Genomic DNA, 24,613 nt, shown 5'->3' on the forward strand with positions numbered 1-24,613 from the left:
GGCTCCTCCCATTTGGGCTGTGGACGCTCAGGCTCCTCCCATTTGGGCTGTGGACGCTCAGGCTCCTCCCATTTGGGCTGTGGACGCTCAGGCTCCTCCCGCTTGGGCTGTGGACGCTCAGGCTCCTCCCGCTTGGGCTGTGGACGCTCAGGCTCCTCCCCATAACTGCGGAAGGGACAGTGGGCGAACAGGTGATCCTGGTCGCAGAGGAGGCACCCCGACGATGGCTTGTTACATCGCCGTGGATGCCTGGCCCTTAGGCGGCACTCCTCCTCCCTGTCCTTCACCTCTTTATCTGTCTCCCGCTTGGGCTGTGGAGGCAAAACCAGCAGGCATTCACCCTCTGCTGGTGGAGATGGGGACAGCAGGTACTCCTCTGCTGGTGGTCCTGCTACCTGGGCTGCTGTTCCGTTTATCGTTGCCTCCAGGTAGCTGAGGAGAAACTCCACACCTTCCTCCAAGGTGTTTGGGGTGTGTTCCTGCTGATAGGCCTCCCATCTCTCACTGTCCATCATCCACAGGGCCCGAACGACTATGGGCAGAGCCTGGGCCTCCAGCCCAGCATTCTCCAGGAACCAGTCCCGCCATTTTGTGGCGTCTTCTGCCATTATATATATATATATATATATATATATATATATTTTTTTTTTTTTTTTTTTTTTAACCAAAACCCCTCCTGGTCTGACGCTTGGAGGCGCGGCTATCCCACGATGACACCACGTGTCACAAAGACGGCCAGAGTGGGTGGCGTCAGACCAGAAGCAGGAAGTAAATAAACAGAGAGATGGGGTTTTGGTAAAGCTGAGCGCGTGATTGCGCTCAGCATTTAATAACAGACAGAAAATAAAAGGTTTGAACAATGGAATACAAAACACAGGACACGGCACTACACGCCAAAATAAAAAGACAAACAAAACGGACTAACATTAAACAAACGGTGCACGGAGACAAACAAACACGGTGAGTACACACACTTATCTTTACGTTTAATGATTTTACGTTCTAGTTTCTCCTCTCTCTCTCACCCGTTCTCCTCTTCCGAACACCCAACCCTCACTGAGTGAAAATGTGCATCTATATATACTGTTGTGCTGGGATTCAATTACTAATTAATTATTCACTTGAATCCCAGCACGTGAATTAATTCTGTGCAACCCCGTGCTCACATATTACATTTAACCAGCACGTGAAGTGATTTGTGCTCTCCTCGTGCCTAAATACAAATCTACACTTTAAATACACGTGAAACACAGACCCGTTTATATCCCGTGTACCAATCTATACACCAACATTAATACACGCAACATACACACAAATGCACACAGGGACGGGGCACATTGCCACAGGGGAACATTTTTAAATTTCCTTCATAAAGTTATGTGTCTCCTCTCGTATTTTGATAGACTGAAGTAAAAGTGGATTGTCTGTATATATTTTTTTTTATTGATTTGGAGTTAAAACAGTATGGAGTGTATGCGAGATCAAGTAATCTAAGAATGCCTTTTTCAATATGTATCCAAGCAGGGGAGCTGTCCCAATCAAGCCAGTAATACAGAGGTCTGTGTTGTGCTGCCCAGAAGTATAGGTGTAGGTCAGGAAGTCTCAATTCTTCTTCCCCGGATTGTAGGATTAGGGTAGTTCTTTTTATTTTGGGAGTCTTTATGTTTTGCACATAATGTTTCCAATTTTAGTATTGTAATTTTTAAAGAGTAAAATCAATAAAGAATTCAAGGGGTATGTTTATTTTGATCACGTTGAGTCTGGCTGTCAATGAGAGAGGTAACCATCTCACTCGGGTCTACTCATAAAGGGTTAACACCTGTCGAAATGAGCAAACAGGAGTACAGGATCTGATTTCATCCATAGCCGCCTATTTAATGGCAGTTGCTATTCATAAGAGATAATTGATATGCGTTGTTGAAGTCCCAACGATTTGAAGGCATGTTTTAAACAAGTTGAGATAAAGCTTAATGATTACCTCATTCGCATTAAGTTTTCATCTGTCCTCAGCGTCAACCTGCCATTCATAAGAGTGAATGACAGCAAAATGCTGTCGACAACTTGGAGTTATTGAACGCTGGGTGCGGTGGAGTCTAAACTAACGACAGCATCAAAGTGACATTGTCAAAAAAGCTATTAATAACATGATGGTGTTGCTGTCAGTAGATCCCATTTGTTTATGTTCCCAACAGCTAACGATGGACTGAGTGAATGTTTATAGAGCTGATGATGTCATCAAAAGGAGACAGATTTCGTTGTGAATGAATATATACCCATTCATAAACTGCTTAGCGCTGGTCTGCACAAATCATTTTATGAATATCAATATGGACGACTTTCATTAGTTTTAAACAAAATTCGATTACCTAAGACAGTCGTCAAGTACTTTTATGAATAGACCCTTAGGTCTTTACACATTGTGTCCATTAGTGGAATATAGTTTAGCTTTTAGAGGTTGTCAAGGTGTCTGTCTATATACATTCCAAGGTATTTCATTCCTTTAGGTTTGATTTTGAATGGGAAGAGAAATTCTAGTTGGCAATAATCTGTCTGTTAGGGGAAGGATCTCACTCTTGACCAGTGTATCAGGGCGAGATGCCCTGTACATTGTTTTGTTTATTTTATTTTAGAGCGGGGTCCCCCTCCGCCCCTGTGTTTATTTGTATTGTTTATTTATTTTTATTGTATTATATTTATGACGGCGAAGCACCGGTTGTTTTGTATTTTAAATGACGGTGTAGCTGTTTGTTTATTATTTAGTAGCGTGGATGGGAAGCCCCATCCACACGGTAATTAATAAACTCGTGCAGATTGTGGCCGAGGGGTAAGAGAATAATTAATTGCAAGATAGTTAAACCCCTCAGCCACGATATAAAAAGGCTGCAGCTCTCCAGCTTCGGGGTGGGTGTGAGAGGAGAGAACGAGAGCAGAGAGAGAAACTTTATTTAAAAAAAAACAGACAGGAACAGTGGAGGCAATCTGCCCAGCCTGACCTGTATGGTTTATTTATTATTTGGTGTGCGAGATTTGTTTTTGTTAACCCTTTTATTTTGCTCTGTGAGCGCAATTGTTTTCATTTAAATATTTTATTTATTTTTGTTATTTATAAAAACGGCAGCCAGCCGATTCTTTCTTTTACCTGCAGTACTCCCTGGTGTCAGTTTATTTTCCCTTCCTGCTTCTGCCTGATGTCAGTCCACCAGTCACCCTGCCACAACCAGGTTATCATATATCTTGAAACATTACAAAATTCCTCAGTAATTTCAAGAAGAGCTTTTAATGAACTTTCTGGCTTTGTCAGAAACAATAAGTATCATAAGCCTATAAAGAGATGTTGTGATTTTTGTCTCCTATTTCAAAACCTATAATAATTATGTCAGTCCTGATTTTTTCAGCTAGGGGCTCAAAAACTAATACAAATAGTAATGGAGATAATGGACGTCCCTATTAGTGCCCCAGGAAAGAGGGATTGGGTTTGAGATAATTCCTTTGTGCAGACTGGCCCGGGGATTGTTATACATTGTTATACATGGTATGAACCCAATTTATAAAGTAGGGACCAAATTGAAAGTGTTCTAATACTTTAAACATGCAGCCCCACGTGACGCAGGTGTGACCGCGACAGCTGGATTTTCTGAGCGCTCAGCCTCATGGACAATGTGAAAAAACGCCTTAAATTAGTACTCGCCATTCTACCCCAAACAAAGCCAGTTTGGTCTGTGTTAATCAAAGGTGGCCAAAAAAAACGCCTTAAATGAATACTCGCATTCCACTCCTAACAAATCGCTAACGAAGCCAGTTTGTCTGTGTTAATCAAAGAAGGCAGGATTTTTTCAAGTCAAGCTATTGTTTTGGCTAGAATATTTTGATTTAATTAGAGATTTAGGGCTGCATGATTCACATGTAGAGGGGTCCTTATCTGGCTTACATATTACAGAAATGAATGCTTCTTGAAGTGTTGGGAGTAAGATACCATTATGTAGAACACATTCATATCATTGAAATAGGGGGTCACTTAGCTCTTCATAGAAGGCTTAAAAAAATGAACTTGTATATCCATCTAAGCCTGCTGCTTTACTGGGCTGTAATGTCATTAGGACAGCTAACATTTCCCCTTGGTTATAGGTTGTTCTAATATCTCTCTCTTCTCAGATGACAGCACTCAAAGAGTTAAGAAAAGTATCAATTGTATCATTTGTATCTCCCCCTGTTGAAGTGTATAACTTGTGTAACACAGCCTTATGGCTCAGGTTCATTTTCGCCCTTAAAACACATTCAGAAGTCAAAGGAGTGAAGAAGGGGAAGAAATCCAGCAGAGCGTGTGGGGTTGGAGAGGTGGATGTTAAAGTCACCTAATAGAACAACAGGGGTGGAGGGAGAGGGGAGGGAGGGAGGAGAGGAGGAAGTCAAGCTCATCAAGAAAGTGAGTAAGGAGTCCAGGAGGGCGGTAGAGAACAATGTGGAGAGACAAGGAGAGGTGATTTCAACAGCATGAAACTCAAAGAGGAAAGCAGAAAAGGGAGGGATGAGAGCAGTCCTGTTCCCCCACCCCATCCTGAGGGGAGAGGAGAGTGCACCAGAGTGTTAGAGGTATCAGTGGAGATCCATGTTTCAGTGAGAGCTGGAAGCCAAGAGAGGGGAGAGGCAAAGCCAGAGAGAGGGCACCAGAGAGAGCGTAGAGGGGGTGAACAGAGGAAAGCTGGAGAGGCAGAGAGATCAGGTTAGAGAAGTTAGATTTGCAGCGGCAGGGATAAGCCAGAGGATGGGAGAGGATAACAGGGATATTAACCCTTTGCGGTCCCATGTCAGACCAGGTCCGACATTACAATTTTCCCTTTCCGGTCCCTTGACATCATCAATAAGACGTAAAACACAGGATTCTAGTTGTTTTTTCTCTGGAAAAAGCCGAGAAAATCATTCAGTGGCCGAGTGAAACCGATAGTAGCCGAGAGAAGCTGCAAAAAAAAAGGGGGCGGATCTGAGCAATACACATAGCCCCGGCACCACAGAGATAACACGGCCATAAACAAACAAGATAGCTGCTTCTGCATCCAGAGCTCAAAGAATATCACAGACATTTCCAGAGCTTTTTGAGCTGTTATAGTAATAAAATAATGACTTGGATCACAATATTGAGGAGTTTGGTGATAAAACGAGTGATCAGGAGATGATTTATCAGTATGCACGACTATGAAGAGGTATATGAAAAATACAGCGAACAAGGGGTGGGGCTGGGCTGGAGATGCAGTACTGAGTGTCCTGTTGATATGCAGTGCCTTTTAAACCTGTTTTACTGTGAGTGTGGAGTAGTGGTTAGGGCTCTGGACTCTTGACCGGAGGGTCATGGGTTCAATCCCAGGTGGGGGACACTGCTGCTGTACCCTTGAGCAAGGCACTTTACCTAGATTGCTCCAGTAAAAACCCAACTGTATAAACGGGTAATTGTATGTAAAAATAATGTGGTATCTTGTAAGTCGCCGTGGATAAGGGTCTGCTAAGAAATAAATAATAATAATAAATTGGACCTGACGCGCCTGAGACGTGCTGAATAAATGGACCGCAAGGTTAAAGTTAGTCATGGTAGGAAGCAGTAGAGGAGGGGAAGTAGAAATGGGTATGGGACAGGGTGGTGCCAAGAGGGAGGCAAAAACAGATAGGTACAGGAGGAGCAAGAGCATTAATTAATAAAAAGAAAAGAAAGAACAGTGTATGCAAACCTGGTTGGAGCCTTCATGGTCGTTGCTTGGTTAAAATATTGTGCGGCCGGCCCTCATTGGACTGTCCTCGTTTGGACTACCACAGTTTAGACTTCCTGCCCTTTGGTGATAAGGCCCTTCGGGGAGCTGGCACTGAGTGCTGGCGCAGTAGGTTAGCATCAGTGCTTATATAATGCCCTGGAGGTTGAGAGCTGTGTGTTTCAGACAATGGCTTGCAAATTACACTAATTGAATCAGCTGTGCCCTGCTGTTACTTGGCAAATACTTAATTCAACACAACTGGCTAATATAGTTCACTTTGCAGCATCAAACTAGCAATAACACACTTTACAGTTAAAACAAAGTTATCCTTAATACTTACAAGAGCATTCTGGTCTGTCAGTTCTCCTGCTCGCTGTGCTATCTAATGCAAAACTGGCAATTGCCACGGTTATATAAGCTCCTACCTTCAAACAAAAAACGTGTAATCGCTGGTGCTTCATGTTCTCTTTCAGACAGGTGAGTTTCTTGTAGAAAGCAAATGTCTGATTTTTTTTTTTTAAATATGGTAGAACCTTCTTCCTCTTAATTGGATGATTTAGTCAATTTACATTCCAGGACAAGTATCAGATAGGTGTACTCATGATTTAAACTTACAAAGCCTTCTATATGTGACTATATCAATAGACCTGTAAAAGGGGTTTAATGCATATGGTAATTCAATGTGTAGCGTTAGGAAATAATGCTGTACATAATCTATATCTGCCCATTTTAGACTGTGAGGATTAATATATACTGTTAGCAAGTATATACCTGGTTTGTATAACATAGAACATGAAACTTAACACACAACTATCAAATATATCTGTATAAAGTACTTCAACTTCCCCCCACCTCACCCTAGCTCCCTCCCATTTCAGTGCAGGCTGTTGATTGTAGTTTTCACCTTTTTCAAATTCCTGGATGTCTGGTGGTTTTGTAAAAAGCTTCTTTTACCAGCATGGTTGATCTGGAGACGAGCGTGATGAAGCATTGCCTATCTGATGTTTTTGCTTTTCAGATTTTTTTTTTGTTTCTTCAAAAAGCCTTTGTTTTTGCTGTAGCTCAACAGACAGGTCAGGAGAAATAAAATAATTTGAGACTGTAGCTGTCGGTTCTTTCTCTCTGGGCATGTCGAATAACTCATTCTTTGTCTTGGTATCTAACAAATTTGACAATTTGCTGCGGCTCTCCTCCATTTTAGTTACATGATTTTCAAGTCTTCCCGAATGCGATTCAGTATCAGTGACTCCCAGCATTATTATTGAATAGTATTTGTTTATTTAGCAGACACCTTTATCAAAGGCGACTTACAGAGACTAGGGTGTGTGAACTAGGTGTAACCCTACTTTAGTGAATAATACTTCCAGGTTACCGTTAGGTTAGTTTGGAGACTGGTTTCATTGATTTGCACAGTAGTAACATACCGGTAATCTAAAGAAATAATTTGACAACTAGTGTAATTACTGTTCTTGCATATGACATTTATCTTTTTTCTTAAAGAAAATAAAAACAATAACAACATTAAATCACCATGCACATCACCAATTAATACAGCACAAATAAGCACAATCCACAGTTCACTGTCCATTCATTTATCTACCCAGTTAGTTTGTCCTACCACTCAGTTCAATCCTTAGGCCAACAAAAGAATGGAATTGAAGTCGTTGCAGAGAGTTGGTTCACAGCTGTCGATAACGGTGCTGCTGAATAGCTGTTACGATGTCATCAGTCCCGGTAAAAAGGAATGGTGTTTATATAAACCTTTTGTCTAAAACAGAAATAAAAGTATACAGCATTTCACAAATTCTGTATTCCTCTGCCTTTGTTTTAATTTCTTTTGCAACTGCATAGTTATATTTATCTTTCTTTCAACTTAAATGATTTCTACAGCATTTCTTTATAAACACAATTTCAATGTGTTTACATTTAATTTACAGGGTTTTTTTTCTTACTATCTGTCAGAATCGTAAGCTTCACTTTCTTTCAATTTAACCAAAACACACAAGGATTGCATTTAAAATAATACAAAAATAAAATATATCATAGTACACATTCTGTTTACCATTACTGTTCAAAAGCACATAACACAAATAAATTCTGGTTGGTTTTATACAGTATTGCAGAACAATAATAAACAAAAATACAGTTTTTCTTAGTTATTTTTAATATATTATAACTCACCAGAAAATCACAGATCTCAGTCCCTAAAGCGTTGAAGTTCTTCAGCTCTTTTCCCAAAGTTCAAGGATTCATTTAAACTATATATATATATATATATATATATATATATATATATATATATATATATATATATATATATATTTGTTTGCAAAATAAATCCTAACAACTTGCTGTTGCTTGCGATTTCTTTCTCTATTTCCCAAAAATAAGTAAAACGTATTTTCTATTGCTTACACTCTGCTTGCTTCTTTTTATTTATTTATTTCTAAAAAAAAAATAAAAGCACTATATATTGCTCTAACGACTTGCTCTGTTGCTTGCAATTTACTTTTTCTTTCTTTTTGTCAATTTTTCTAGAAGCTTCTCTCTAGTGCCTCTAAAAAGATAAATGTACTTTTTTCAGTTAGGTCACCTGTTCCCTGCACGTGATTAACTCTGTGTGTGCTGGAACTCTGTTTTAGAGTGTGCTTAACAAAACGGTTACATAGGCATCAGCTGCAGAGTCACTTACAACTGCATCTCACCCGAAAGACACAAGGAGGTTAAGTGACTTGCTCAGGGTCACACAATGATTCAGTGGCTGAGGTGGGATTTGAACCGGGGACCTCATTTATAAGCCCTTTTCTTTAACCACTGGACCACACAGCCTCCTAAAATATCCTTGAGACTTGAGATCATTAATCTGTCGAGAAAGTGTGGCTAAACCGTTGTTGCTTCCATTATTTATTGCTTCCAGGGGCATTCAGAACAGAAAATAGGAGGCACTTTTTTACACAGAGAATTGTGAGGGTCTGGAACCAACTCCCCAGTAATGTTGTTGAAGCTGACACCCTGGGATCCTCCAAGAAGCTGCTTGATGAGATTCTGGGATCAATAAGCTACTAACAACCAAACGAGCAAGATGGGCTGAATGGCCTCCTCTCGTTTGTAAACTTTCTTATGTTCTTATGTTCTTATGTTCATTAATTCCGCTGCACTGAATTCTTTCCCTGCCAGATCGGACATTTTTAATGTACTTACACTGGTTGTTGCTGGTTCTGGAGCATGGTTAAAAGTGTTGCCAGGTTCACGTGTTGTAGAGAAAGCTGATCCGGGTTCACGTGTTGTAGAGAAAGCTGATCCGGGTTCACGTGTTGTAGAGGAAGCTGATCCGGGTTCACGTGTTGTAGAGGAAGCTGATCCGGGTTCACGTGTTGTAGAGGAAGCTGATCTGGGTTCACGTGTTGTAGAGGAAGCTGATCCGGGTTCACGTGTAGTAGAGGAAGCTGATCCGGGTTTACGTGTTGTAGAGGAAGCTGATCCGGGTTTACGTGTTGTAGAGGAAGCTGATCCGGGTTCACGTGTAGTAGAGGAAGCTGATCCGGGTTCACGTGTTGTAGAGGAAGCTGATCCGGGTTCACGTGTAGTAGAGGAAGCTGATCCGGGTTCACGTGTAGTAGAGGAAGCTGATCCGGGTTCACGTGTTGTAGAGGAAGCTGATCCGGGTTCACGTGTTGTAGAGGAAGCTGATCCGGGTTCACGTGTTGTAGAGGAAGCTGATCCGGGTTCACGTGTTGTAGAGGAAGCTGATCCGGGTTCACGTGTTGTAGAGGAAGCTGATCCGTGTTGTAGAGGAAGCTGATCCGGGTTCACGTGTTGTAGAGGAAGCTGATCCGGGTTCACGTGTTGTAGAGGAAGCTGATCCGGGTTCACGTGTTGTAGAGGAAGCTGATCCGGGTTCACGTGTTGTAGAGGAAGCTGATCCGGGTTCACGTGTAGTAGAGGAAGCTGATCCGGGTTCACGTGTTGTAGAGGAAGCTGATCCGGGTTCACGTGTTGTAGAGGAAGCTGATCCGGGTTCACGTGTTGTAGAGGAAGCTGATCCGGGTTCACGTGTAGTAGAGGAAGCTGATCCGGGTTCACGTGTTGTAGAGGAAGCTGATCCGGGTTCACGTGTAGTAGAGGAAGCTGATCCGGGTTCACGTGTTATAGAGGAAGCTGATCCGGGTTCATGTGTTGTAGAGGAAGCTGATCCGGGTTCACGTGTAGTAGAGGAAGCTGATCCGGGTTCACATGTTGTAGAGGAAGCTGATCCGGGTTCACGTGTTGTAGAGGAAGCTGATCTGGGTTCACGTGTTGTAGAGGAAGCTGTTGCTTTTCGACTTTTGCTTTTAGTCCTTTGTTGGGACATTAGATAAGGATTCAGGTTTGCTTATTGTTATTTTTATGTTGAAGAATTGTGTAAAAACTGTTAAAAGCTGGGTTGAGAGCAGGAACTCCTTTTCAATACTGCTTCTTCTTAGCTGGACATCACGTGACCCAAGGAGATGCTTCTTTACACAGCTAGTGGTGAGGATATGGAATGCGCTACCAAGCCACGTTGTTGATGCTGAATCAAGAGATCTTTTGAGATCAACCAGCTAAAACCAGTGTAATCACTGATGGGCAAATGACCTCCTGTTGTTTGTAAACTTTCTTATGTTCTTATATTCTTGTATTATCTTTAGGGAAGACTGGGACAACTCATGCTAAAGGAAACGAACAGAGACGAGAAGAGGGTAAGAACAAGACTGACTTCAATTCATATTGTACCCCTGTGGCAAAGTGCCCACCCCTTTATATTTATGTATTATTATTATTATTATTATTATTATTATTATTATTATTATTATTGTTGTTGTTGTTGTTGTTGTTGTTGTTGTTGTTGTTGTAATTATTAGTATTGTAGTTTTATGCAGGCGGACAAAGCCGTCCGTCTTAGTTATTAAATTGGGAGATGGTCATCGGCTGCATGGGGTTTTTAAATAATTAAACACAATAAACAAACACACGGCTTTTCGCCGTCATCTCAAAATAATAACTAAGACTTTGTCCGCCTGCATAAAACTACAATACTAATAATTACAACAACAACAATAATAATAATAATAATAATAATAATAATAATAATAATAATAATACATTCATGAATAAATAAATATAAAGGGGTGGGCACTTTGCCACAACCCCTTAGACTTGATGTGTTATATACTGTATGGACAGGGAATAATAATCAACCCATAGAATCACTGGTTAATAGAATCAACTGCACATGGTAATTGAAATTGCATTCCAGACAGCTTTGCCATTTGACCAGTACAAAACCCACTTGTTCACCCACTTAATTGCCTGTGTCCTGGAATAACAGAATACCACATACCTCTGAAATGTGCATCAGATATATCTGTGTATCTGTTTATTATACCACGGAATGTGTTCTTAATCATCTTGTATTGCTGTTTCTGCTCTCAAGGATATTTGACATGTTTAACAAAGTCACACCAGGGGCACAGAGACGGCCCAATGGTAACAATATTGTAATACATTGGAAGCTTTCTTCGTCAGTGTCAAGATATAAATGAATGGCATACGTCTCAGTGTTAAAATATATATTTTCTGCTAAGTTCTGCTTTACATGTCACAAAAGTAATTGTGGCCCTGGAGAGAGTGCAATGAAGAGCAACCAGACTGATCCCTGTGCTTAAAGGAATGAACAACAGAGATTGAAGAGCAACCAGACTGATCCGTGTGCTTAAAGGAATGAGCAACAGACATTGAAGTGCAACCAGTCTGATCCGTGTGCTTAAAGGAATGAGCAACAGGCATTGAAGTGCAACCAGTCTGATCCGTGTGCTTAAAGTAATGAACAACAGAGATTGATGAGCAACCAGACTGATCCGTGTGCTTAAAGGAATGAGCAACAGACATTGACGAGCAACCAGACTGATCCGTGTGCTTAAAGGAATGAGCAACAGACATTGACGAGCAACCAGACTGATCCGTGTGCTTAAAGGAATGAGCAACAGACATTGATTAGCAACCAGACTGATCCGTGTGCTTAAAGGAATGAGCAACAGACATTGATTAGCAACCAGACTGATCCGTGTGCTTAAAGGAATGAGCAACAGAGATTGAAGGAATTGGATTAGCCTAGACAAAGACTAATTAAGGGGGAATTCATTGAAATCTTTAAAATCTTAAAAGGAGTTAACAAAGTATACCTGTGACAGGGTGGCTGGGCTGTGACGCCAGGTCAGATGCAGGAAGTAAAAATACTGACACCAGGCACTGCAGTTTCAAAATAATATTAAGACGTGGCGGCGCCGTTTTAATTAAATAATACAAAAATAAATCAAAGGTTTGAACAAAAAGAAACTTGCTCACAGAGCGAAAATAAAACAGGTAAACAAAACAAAATCACGAACACAAAAATAACACAGGTCAGGCTAGGCAGTAGCCTTCACTGTTGAAGGTCATGGAGGCGGCAGCGGGAGCCCCACTTATCCCTCATACCCTGTAAATGTAAATGCGGAACAGGCAGCCCCAGGCGATGCGGAGCAACAGGCAGCCCCAGGCGATGCGGAGCAACAGGCAGCCCCAGGCGATCCAGGGGTGGTATCCCTGAGCGGAGCAGGCGTGGCATCCCTGCGCGGTGCAAGGCAGGCATCCCTGGGCGGTGCAAGGCAGGCATCCCTGGGCGGTTCAAGGCAGGCATCCTTGGGCGGTGCATGGCAGGCATCCCTGAGCGATGGCGAACTGGCATCCCCAGGCGATGGCGAACTGGCATCCCCAGGCGATGCACGACAGTGCGGCAGCGGTCCCTCAGGAGGCGACGGCGGCAGCGGACCCTCGGGAGGCGACTGCCGGAGGGGAGCCAGGACCAGCGGCGGTGCTGGGGTTGGTCCTCTTCTCAGCCGCGGGGCCCCGGCGATTTTCCCCCTTGCTCTTCTTAGCAGCCTATGCAAGGGCAGCTGCGGACCGCCAGCATCTTGTCCCGGTCCGTCCTGTCTTGAAGGGAGAGGCAGCTCCTGCTCCTCTCCCTCAGGTGGTAGTGGTGGAGGCAGAGGCAGCTCCTGCTGCTCTGCTCCTGGCGAAGGCAGCAGGGGCTCCTCCCCTTCTGGCTGCGAAGGCGGCAGGGGCTCCTCCCCTTCTGGCTGCGAAGGCGGCAGGGGCTCCTCCCCTTCTGGCTGCGAAGGCGGCAGGGGCTCCTCCCCTTCTGACTGCGAAGGTGGCAGGGGCTCCTCCCCTTCTGGCTGCAGCGGGCAAACCAGCAGGCATGCTCCCTCTGCTGGTGGCGGCGATGGTGGTGGAACCAGCAGGCATGCTCCCTCTGCTGGTGGCGGCGATGGAGGTGGAACCAGCAGGTACTTCCTCTGCTGGCGGAGGTGGGAGCGGCAAGTCGTCCTCCCACGGAGGTGGAGGCGGACCCAGCAGGTACTCTCCCTCTGTTGGTGGAGGTGGACCCAGCAGGTATTCTCCCTCCTGGTGGAGGCCTGGGCTGTGGACGTTTGGCCTTCGCTTTCTTAGGCTGTGGATGCAGCGACTCCCCCCTCTTGGGCTGTGGACGCACCGACTCCCCCCCTCTTGGGCTGTGGACGCACCGACCCCCCCTCTTGGGCTGTGGACGCACCGACCCCCCCTCTTGGGCTGTGGACGCACCGACTCCCTCCTCTTGGGCTGTGGACGCACTGACTCCCCCCTCTTGGGCTGTGGACGTTCGGGCTCCTCCCACTCAGACGCAGGACGTTCGGGCTCCTCCCTCTGGGGCTGTAGTGGGGGTGGGCACAGCAGGCGTTCCTCTGGTGGGAGGGGGCAGTTCGCTGGGAAATGCCCCCACTCCCCACAGATGCAGCAGCAATACTGCACTCCAATGCTGTGGAGGAGGGCTTCCCAGCCAACTTCCTCCTGTGGCTGTAGCCCTGGTTTCACCTCCTCTTCCTGAGGTGGAGTGTGGTAGCAGTCAGGCGACACGTGGCCGACCTTGCCAACTTTAAAATACCACTCCTCCCCCCTCAAGCATGTCAGGCAGACTCGCTCCGGCTGTTGCTTCCTCTAGCTCCTCCTTTTTCTCCCACCTTTCCTCTTCTTCCTCCAATCTTTTCTCCTCTTCCTCCAAAAAAACTGCAGTACCCTTATCCTCTGGCCTGAGTCCAGGAGGCGCTGGTGATCCCACTGCTGCCACCACGTGTGACAGGGTGGTTGGGCTGTAACGTCAGGACAGATGCAGGAAGTGAAAATACTGACACCAGGCTGCAGTTTCAAAATAATATTAAGACGTGGCGGCGCCGTTTTAATTAAATAATACAAAAATAAATCAAAGGTTTGAACAAAAAGAAACTTGCTCACAGAGCGAAAATAAAACAGGTAAACAAAACAAAATCACGAACACAAAAATAACACAGGTCAGGCTGGGCTGTAGCCTTCACTGTTCCTGTATGTTTTTTCCTTTTAGTTTTGTTTTCTCTCACTGCTCGCTCTCTCCTCAGTAACACCCACCACAAACATGGAGAGCTGCAGGCTTTTTATATCGTGGCCGAGGGGTTTAACTAATTAGTAATTATTCTATTACCCCTCAGCCACAATCTGCACGAGTTTATTAATTATGTGTGACTGCCAGCTAGATTAACAACGCACTAGCCGACAGCCACACATTACCACAAGGTTTCATATTTAAAAAAAACAAAACAAAAACCCATGGCACTTCGGCATCACAAATAATAAAACAATAACAAAAACGCACGACTTTCGCAGTTATTTAAAAAATACAACACATAAATCATAATAAACAAATACAAAATAACACAGGGGCGGAGGGGGGAACCCCGTTCTAAAAATAAACAAACCCTGTACAGGGCTGCTCGCCCTGTTACAATACCTTAGCCAGTACTTTAAGTGCAGCACAGAAACCAGGACCAGAGGACACAGTTGGAAATTGAGGTAGACATAGAACAGAGGGTAGGAATGAGGCTATGGAATGGGTTACCAAGCCACATTGCTGATGCTGAATCACTGGGATTCTTTAAATCAAGAGATCTTTTGAGATCAACCAGCTACTAGGAACTGGACGAGCACTGATGGGCAAATGACCTCCTGTTGTTTGTAAACTTTCTTATGTTCTTATATTCTTGTATTATCTTTAGAGATGACTGGGACAACTCAGGCTAAAGGAAACGAACAGAGGCGAGAAGAGGGTAAGAACAAGACTTCAATTCATATTGTACCCCTTAGACTTGATGTGTTATATACTGTATGACAAGGAATAATCAACTCCAGACAGCTTTGCCATTTAACCAGTAGAAAACCTCTGAAATGAGCATCAGATATATATTTTTGTATCTGTTTATTATGCCACGGATATTTGACAGCTTGAATTAAAGTTACAACAGCATATTTTATATATGAGTCTCAGAGAATCTCCAATGGTGGAAGGTGAGACAGCACGCGGTTCCCTGTGTCTCTGCTACAGTTTACATCATGAGAATATTCCTCATAGCTTGTTTCAAAAACTTGTTTACAGTTTGCTCTGGATACTGTATGTGATAATCATTCATTTGTAACAACGTTGAAAGTGTACTTGTGCAATGTCATGTGAAAAATGAAGATTTTGATAAACTTTATTACATCCAGACATTTATTACATCCAGACATTATTACATCCAGACACTATTACATCCAGACATTATTACATCCAGACATTTATTACATCCAGACATTTATTACATGCCAGACATCGAGGAGGGCAGAAGCAGTAATAACAGACTGTAAAGGGACGTGGGGTTACATGGACCTGGCTTTATTACTATTGGTAGCTGGCACTGATTGAAGGTTGCTATAAATGGGGGAGTCACCTCCTGTCTGCTTGTTCATGGTTTCAGAAATGGTCCTGTCAATGCAATGCTGGTACTTGCAGTGGGATTCAAGTTTCCTGTCTGAAACTTCACAGAGCTTTCCATTCCTGTTTGCCTGTGTGTGAGTCAGCAGTATCTCTGTTTGTGTTTATAGGGAAGGCACAGGGAGGCAGATGTGCCGAGATAGAGGCTGCAGAGATCTCGGAGAATTACAGCTTCAACTGAACCAACGGCACATGCACTTCCAACATGGAGAATTACAGCTTCAACTGAACCAACGGCACATGCACTTCCAACACGGAGGTTAAAATAGTCATAGGCAAGAATACACATGGCCTAAAAACATGAGAACATGCAGTTAAATTGTGTTTTTAAAAATTTGTGTTTTCAACAAATATATTTAGTGAAACATGTTAAATATATGGACATTGTATACATACGTTTGCCATATATACAGTGCCTTGCAAAAGTATTCAGACCCCTGACCAATTCTCTCATATTACTGAATTACAAATATATATATATATATATATATATATATATATATATATATATATATATACAGTGCCTTGCGAAAGTATTCGGCCCTCTTGAACTTAGCGACCTTTTGCCACATTTCAGGCTTCAAACATAAAGATATGAAACTGTCATTTTTTGTGAAGAATCAACAACAAGTGGGACACAATCATGAAGTGGAACGAAATTTATTGGATATTTCAAACTTTTTTAACAAATAAAAAACTGAAAAATTGGGCGTGCAAAATTATTCAGCCCCCTTAAGTTAATACTTTGTAGCGCCACCTTTTGCTGCGATTACAGCTGTAAGTCGCTTGGGGTATGTCTCTATCAGTTTTGCACATCGAGAGACTGAAATTTTTGCCCATTCCTCCTTGCAAAACAGCTCGAGCTCAGTGAGGTTGGATGGAGAGCATTTGTGAACAGCAGTTTTCAGTTCTTTCCACAGATTCTCGATTGGATTCAGGTCTGGACTTTGACTTGGCCATTCTAACACCTGGATATGTTTATTTGTGAACCATTCCATTGTAGATTTTGCTTTATGTTTTGGATCATTGTCTTGTTGGAAGACACATCTCCGTCCCAGTCTCAGGTCTTTTGCAGACTCCATCAGGTTTTCTTCCAGAATGGTCCTGTATTTGGCTCCATCCATCTTCCCATCAATTTTAACCATCTTCCCTGTCCCTGCTGAAGAAAAGCAGGCCCAAACCATGATGCTGCCACCACCATGTTTGACAGTGGGGATGGTGTGTTCAGGGTGATGAGCTGTGTTGCTTTTACACCAAACATAACGTTTTGCATTGTTGCCAAAAAGTTCGATTTTGGTTTCATCTGACCAGAGCACCTTCTTCCACATGTTTGGTGTGTCTCCCAGGTGGCTTGTGGCAAACTGTAAACGACACTTTTTATGGATATCTTTAAGAAATGGCTTTCTTCTTGCCACTCTTCCATAAAGGCCAGATTTGTGCAGTCTACGACTGATTGTTGTCCTATGGACAGAGTCTCCCACCTCAGCTGTAGATCTCTGCAGTTCATCCAGAGTGATCATGGGCCTCTTGGCTGCATCTCTGATCAGTCTTCTCCTTGTATGAGCTGAAAGTTTAGAGGGACGGCCAGGTCTTGGTAGATTTGCAGTGGTCTGATACTCCTTCCATTTCAATATTATCGCTTGCACAGTGCTCCTTGGGATGTTTAAAGCTTGGGAAATCTTTTTGTATCCAAATCCGGCTTTAAACTTCTCCACAACAGTATCTCGGACCTGCCTGGTGTGTTCCTTGTTCTTCATGATGCTCTCTGCGCTTTAAACGGACCTCTGAGACTATCACAGTGCAGGTGCATTTATACGGAGACTTGATTACACACAGGTGGATTCTATTTATCATCATTAGTCATTTAGGTCAACATTGGATCATTCAGAGATCCTCACTGAACTTCTGGAGAGAGTTTGCTGCACTGAAAGTAAAGGGGCTGAATAATTTTGCACGCCCAATTTTTCAGTTTTTTATTTGTTAAAAAAGTTTGAAATATCCAAGAAATTTCGTTCCACTTCATGATTGTGTCCCACTTGTTGTTGATTCTTCACACAAAATTACAGTTTCATATCTTTATGTTTGAAGCCTGAAATGTGGCAAAAGGTCGCAAAGTTCAAGGGGGCCGAATACTTTCGCAAGGCACTGTATATTCTCAAAAACAAAGAATTTTAGGAAAAATCTTTTGCAGCAAAAGTTTTGCTTTTGTGGATGAGGAAATAAAGTTACAAGAAATAGCTGTCTACAATTTATTTCAGCAATTTCTTTGCTAGACTCCAAAAATATTAATTAAAAAATATTCATACCCTTGATGCTATGATAGTATTATCTACAAGGTGCTATAAATTTAAATATGATAATGCAGAACCTAATTCTAGAAAAGTCTTGAAAATGCTGGATTGTAGTTGAGCATTCTTAGAGAGTATAAAAGGGTTAGGCATAGGATGATTGCTGTCATTACCAATACGTCAATATGGGAAAAAGTAAAGAGCTATCTGAAGACTTTCGGCAGAAAATTATTTATTGTCATAAGGCTGAAGAAGGAAACAAGATGATTTCCAAGCATTTGAGTATCCCAATTTCAACTATTGTTTGTATTATCAAGAAGTACAAGACTGATGGTACTGTCACAATGCTTCCTTGGTCTGGAAGAAAGAAGGTTCTTTCATCAAGAACAAGTAGAAGAATTGTGAGGAAGGTTAATAACAATCCGAGATTGACTGCCAAAGATATTCAAAGTGAATTGGGACTGGGGTTTCCATTTCAACCATAGGTTGAGTATTGCATGGTGAAGGTCTCAATGGTCGCAGGCCAAGGAAAAAGCCACTCTTAGGAAAATGTCACAAGGACAATCACTTAAAGTTTGCAAAATGGCATTTGAATGATGGATGGATATCTATCTATCTATCTATCTATCTATCTATCTATCGTGGCTCTCAAAAGTATTCACCCCCCTTGGACTTTTCCATATTTTATTGTGTTACAACATGGAATCAAAATGGATTTAATTAGGAGTTTTTGCCACTATCAACACAAAAAAAGTCCATAATGTCAAAGTGAAAAATAAAATCTACAAATTGTTCTAAATTAATTACAAATATAAAACTGAAAATAATTGATTGCATAAGTATTCACCCCCTTTGCTATGACACACCTAAATAAGCTCTGGTGCAACCAATTGTCTTTAGAAGTCACATAATTAGTTGAATGGAGTCCACCTGTGTGCAATTAAGGTGTTTCAAATGATTTCAGGTTAAATACACCTGTCTCTGGGAGGTCCCACAGTTGGTTATTACATTTCCTAACAAAAACTACATCATGAAGACAAAGGAACATTCAAAGCAAATCCGGAATAAGGTTCTTCAAAAGCACCAATCAGGGGTAGGATATAAGAACAATTCCAAGGCATTGAATATCCCCCCGGAACACAGTGAAGTCCATTATTAAGAAATGGAGAGAATATGGCACAACTGTGAATCTGTCTTGAACAGGCCGTCCTCAAAAAAGTATCTGGGTGAGAAGGGCACTAGTCAGGGAGGCCACCAAGAGTCCTATGGCAACTCTGAGCTGGGAGACACTGTCCATATGGCAACAATAGCCCGGGTGCTTCACAAAACTGGCCTTTATGGGAGAGTGGCAAAAAGAAAGCCATTGTTGAAAAAAACACACATCAAATCTCGGCTAGAGTTTGCCAGAAGGCATGTTGGAGACTCTGAGACCAAGTGGAAGAAGATTCTATGGTCTGATGAGACCAAAATAGAGCTTTTTGGCCTCAACGCTAAGTGCTATGTTTGGCGCAAGCCTAACACCGCACATCATCCTGAGAACACCATCGCTGTCGTGAAGCATGGTGGTGGCAGCATCATACTATGGGGATGCTTCTCTGCGTCAGGGCCTGGAAAGCTCGTGAAGATGGAGGGCAAAATGGATGCAGCAAAGTACAGAGAAATCCTGGAGGAAAACCTGCTGAAGTCTGCAAGAGACCTGGGACTTGGGAGAAGACTCATCTTCCAGCAGGACAATGACCCCAAACATACAGCCAAAGCCACACTGGAGTGGCTTAAAAACAAAAAGGTCAATGTCCTGGAGTGGCCCAGTCAAAGCCCGGACCTCAATCCAATTGAGAATATGTGGAAAGAGTTGAAAATTGCTGTTCACCAAAAGTCCCCATCCAACTTGACAGAGCTTGAGCAATTTTGCAAAGAAGAATGGGCAAAAATTGCAGTGTCCAGATGTGCAAAGCTGTAGAGACTTATCCAAATAGACTCATGGCTGTAATTGCTGCCAAAGGTGCCTCTACCAAATATTGACTCAAGGGGGTGAATACTTATGCAATGAATTATTTTATGTTTTATATTTGTAATTAATTTAGAACAATTTGTATATTTTATTTTTCATTTTGACATTATGGACTTTTTTTGTGTTGATCAGTGGCAAAACTCCTAATTAAATCCATTTTGATTCCATGTTGTGACACAATAAAATGAGGAAAAGTCCAAGGGGAGTGAATACTTTTGAGAGCCGCTGTATATATATATATATATATACACACACACACAAGGTTAAAATATATTTCAAATATGTTTTCATGGTATTTTTCAATCAAAATCTACTTTTTTTTTTTTAACAATTGAAATACATTTTTTTGTCTAATCAAGACCTACTAATCATTAATGGAAAGCCTTATGTTTCTATGTTTGAATGTATAATACAGTTTTGAAAAACATAGCTTTTCATGGAAGTGTAAAAATAAAAAAAATATAAGAAGTAATAATTGCAATGCATTTTATTTGAATGACTATTATGTTATTCGTAATTGCAATTAAGTTTCTCTCATATTAGACAACATTGATGAGCTTGAAAACAAGAAAGAAAGCTTTGTAATAAGGCTTGGGTTGTGTGTCAATATTCATTATTTAATTACTGAACGGGTCTGATGTGTCGCATTGTCAGTATTCCCTATTTCATTACTGAACTGTTCTGATGTGTCGCATTGTCGATATGTCAACAGTGCACCCTGATGAAATAAAAACATTTTCTATGTTTGAAAATATAAGGGGAAAATAGAAAAAAATGATATTATGTACATGTTGATTTTTTGTTTTATTGCTATTTGTTTAAAGCTTGTCTGGGTTTTTTATTTTATATTTCTGGTGGCCAAGTGAAGCAGACTGCGCTTGCGGTTCTTCAACACAATCTACAAACTTCTTGTAAGCCCAGTTTAGAAAGCTGCACGATATCAGTAGTGGTACAAGCCAGATTGGACCACTGACAGAAATACTGAAATATAAGATCGCAGATTGGAATATTAAATAGATTATTTGCATTTGGATGGAGAACTTCTCCCCCTAAAAGAAATCTACATGGAAACCCAAGGTCCTACCAAAATAGCGTGACAAAAAGTTGAGACCTTTATTTTCAAGCCAATGGGAACAAGCTGATATCACTTTGATTATTGTCACACTCCAGTTAAAATGGCTCACAATTAAGATATACAACTGATTTCCACCCACTTCACATGAAAGCAGAAGAACATGTAACTTATTGCTGTAAAGTATTACAGTGGTACAGAACAGTACAATATTCATGTTTTTGGTTTTCTTACTAGTGTAATGAATGCAATACCGGCACTATAGAGTTCCGCTGTAGAGCAGGCGTATCTGTTGAACCTGCATTTCTGTGTTCTCATGCTTGTTTTGCCAGGTTATTGTCTTTTTAAATTCCTTATGTATTAAAAATATAATCCCCATTCTTTAAAAAAAAAAAGTATTTAATTGCACATTGCATCATATATATGAAATATATTGCATATGCTGGAAAGATGAATTTAATTATACACAAAAGAAACGCAACACAGCATGATTCATGATTTTATGTTACAGGTAGGCTAAAGTTAAAAGAAAGTGTGCACAAGTAGTCATTTGATTTTACTACTGTAATTATTACAAAATTATTTTAAAAAAAATTTTTTTAACAACTTCTGTCTCCCTCCAGAGATGTCTGGTTTAGCGAGTGACTTCGGATTATGAAAATCTTTTTGATTTGGGGGTGAAGATGGGGCCCATCGGCGGTCCGTTGCCCAGGGCCCACAAAAACCTGGCACGCCGGCCCTAACTGATGGCATCCACATCAGACATGTAGATGCCACACTAGACGCTGACCATGGCAGTCGAATTCTTACATAGAGTGTGTTGTTGGTGCTGCTATTATGCATGTCTCCTACTAGTCCTGCCTAAGCAGTGCCCAAATATAAATGCAGTGCCCTCATAGTGCCCAGCATGTGGGTGGCCCCTCAACACACTGGCATGGCAGCGCACCTCATACACCTAGTGGACCATGATGATGGATGTCTCGTGTTATCTGCAAAGAGTTGTATGTTGTTCATCTTACCTGCTGATGGCTGTCTGTGGTTGCTTGTGTTTCCTTGTAGAGTTAGGGTTGAAAATCCTGACATCGCATTTACCTACTTTTGTCCTTTTAATATAAACCCTAACTGATGCATTAACAACATTTTTGGCAAAAAATATTATAGTGATACGGTTCTGCAGCCTGAAGTGGGTGTGTATGTGTTGAAATGTACATGTATATCCATTGCTACAGCACCGGTAGACCATGATGATGAATGTCTCTTGTGTCATCTGGAAAGAGTTGCATGTTCTATGTCTTACCTGATGACGTTAGTCTGCAGTTGCTTGTGTTGTCTGGTTATTATTATTATAATTATTATTATTTTCTTAGCAGACTTACAATTGTTACAAGATATCACATTATTTTTTACATACAATTACCCATTTATACAGTTGGGTTTTTACTGGAGCAATCTAGGTAAAGTACCTTGCTCAAGGGTACAGCAGCAGTGTCCGCCACCTGGGATTGAACCCACGACCCTCCGGTCAAGAGTCCAGAGCCCTAACCACTACTCCACACTGCGTTCCTTGGGCTGCTTGTGTGGGGGTGGGAATGGTGAGTTAGGGTTAAAAACCCTAATGCCACATTTCCTTGCTTTTGTGGCGATGAGTTCAACCCTAACTGCTGCATTAACGTAGTTTTTGCAACAAATTTCTATATATACACATACACACACAAATAAATGTACACACACACACATAAATATATATATATATATACAGTGCCTTGCGAAAGTATTCGGCCCCCTTGAACTTTGCGACCTTTTGCCACATTTCAGGCTTCAAACATAAAGATATGAAACTGTAATTTTTTGTGAAGAATCAACAACAAGTGGGACACAATCATGAAGTGGAACGAAATTTATTGGATATTTCAAACTTTTTTAACAAATAAAAAACTGAAAAATTGGGCGTGCAAAATTATTCAGCCCCCTTAAGTTAATACTTTGTAGCGCCACCTTTTGCTGCGATTACAGCTGTAAGTCGCTTGGGGTATGTCTCTATCAGTTTTGCACATCGAGAGACTGAAATTTTTGCCCATTCCTCCTTGCAAAACAGCTCGAGCTCAGTGAGGTTGGATGGAGAGCATTTGTGAACAGCAGTTTTCAGTTCTTTCCACAGATTCTCGATTGGATTCAGGTCTGGACTTTGACTTGGCCATTCTAACACCTGGATATGTTTATTTGTGAACCATTCCATTGTAGATTTTGCTTTATGTTTTGGATCATTGTCTTGTTGGAAGACAAATCTCCGTCCCAGTCTCAGGTCTTTTGCAGACTCCATCAGGTTTTCTTCCAGAATGGTCCTGTATTTGGCTCCATCCATCTTCCCATCAATTTTAACCATCTTCCCTGTCCCTGCTGAAGAAAAGCAGGCCCAAACCATGATGCTGCCACCACCATGTTTGACAGTGGGGATGGTGTGTTCAGGGTGATGAGCTGTGTTGCTTTTACGCCAAACATAACGTTTTGCATTGTTGCCAAAAAGTTCGATTTTGGTTTCATCTGACCAGAGCACCTTCTTCCACATGTTTGGTGTGTCTCCCAGGTGGCTTGTGGCAAACTGTAAACGACACTTTTTATGGATATCTTTAAGAAATGGCTTTCTTCTTGCCACTCTTCCATAAGATTTGTGCAGTATACGACTGGTTGTTGTCCTATGGACAGAGTCTCCCACCTCAGCTGTAGATCTCTGCAGTTCATCCAGAGTGATCATGGGCCTCTTGGCTGCATCTCTGATCAGTCTTCTCCTTGTATGAGCTGAAAGTTTAGAGGGACGGCCAGGTCTTGGTAGATTTGCAGTGGTCTGATACCCCTTCCATTTCAATATTATCGCTTGCACAGTGCTCCTTGGGATGTTTAAAGCTTGGGAAATCTTTTTGTATCCAAATCCGGCTTTAAACTTCTCCACAACAGTATCTCGGACCTGCCTGGTGTGTTCCTTGTTCTTCATGATGCTCTCTGCGCTTTAAACGGACCTCTGAGACTATCACAGTGCAGGTGCATTTATACGGAGACTTGATTACACACAGGTGGATTCTATTTATCATCATTAGTCATTTAGGTCAACATTGGATCATTCAGAGATCCTCACTGAACTTCTGGAGAGAGTTTGCTGCACTGAAAGTAAAGGGGCTGAATAATTTTGCACGCCCAATTTTTCAGTTTTTTATTTGTTAAAAAAGTTTGAAATATCCAATAAATTTCGTTCCACTTCATGATTGTGTCCCACTTGTTGTTGATTCTTCACAAAAAATTACAGTTTCATATCTTTATGTTTGAAGCCTGAAATGTGGCAAAAGGTCGCAAAGTTCAAGGGGGCCGAATACTTTCGCAAGGCACTGTATATATATATATATATTGTAAACGATTGACCCTCTCTCGGGTTCGTTGCCCCTTTAAAAACACGACCCAGGACACTCAAATTGGATTTTCAGCGCGGTTGCGCAATTTTTTTAATAACACACAAAAGTAAAACAAAGCACACAAAATAAACACCTAGCTCTTTCTGAGCACTAACTACACACGCAGGAACCTAACTATCACAGGACGGCTAAGCCGTTTCCCTGTTCCATCAAAACTTAACCACACGGGTTT

General features: G+C 41.9%; 1 protein-coding gene across 1 annotated transcript in view; it reads left to right on the forward strand.

The window, feature by feature from the left end:
- ankmy1 (ankyrin repeat and MYND domain containing 1) overlaps window positions 1–16,057 on the forward strand; it is a 121,138-nt gene extending 105,081 nt beyond the window's left edge. Inside the window, exons 18-20 of the mRNA XM_034038718.3 lie at window positions 10,406–10,456; window positions 14,858–14,908; window positions 15,720–16,057. Coding sequence (XP_033894609.2) covers window positions 10,406–10,456; window positions 14,858–14,908; window positions 15,720–15,790 — 173 coding nt within the window. The 3' untranslated portion in view covers window positions 15,791–16,057. The remainder of the gene's footprint in view (window positions 1–10,405; window positions 10,457–14,857; window positions 14,909–15,719) is intronic.
- Window positions 16,058–24,613: the final 8,556 nt, after the last annotated feature.

Source organism: Acipenser ruthenus, chromosome 17 (genome assembly GCF_902713425.1).
Source record: "Acipenser ruthenus chromosome 17, fAciRut3.2 maternal haplotype, whole genome shotgun sequence".
In the NCBI taxonomy this organism is placed as follows: Eukaryota; Metazoa; Chordata; class Actinopteri; order Acipenseriformes; family Acipenseridae; genus Acipenser; species Acipenser ruthenus.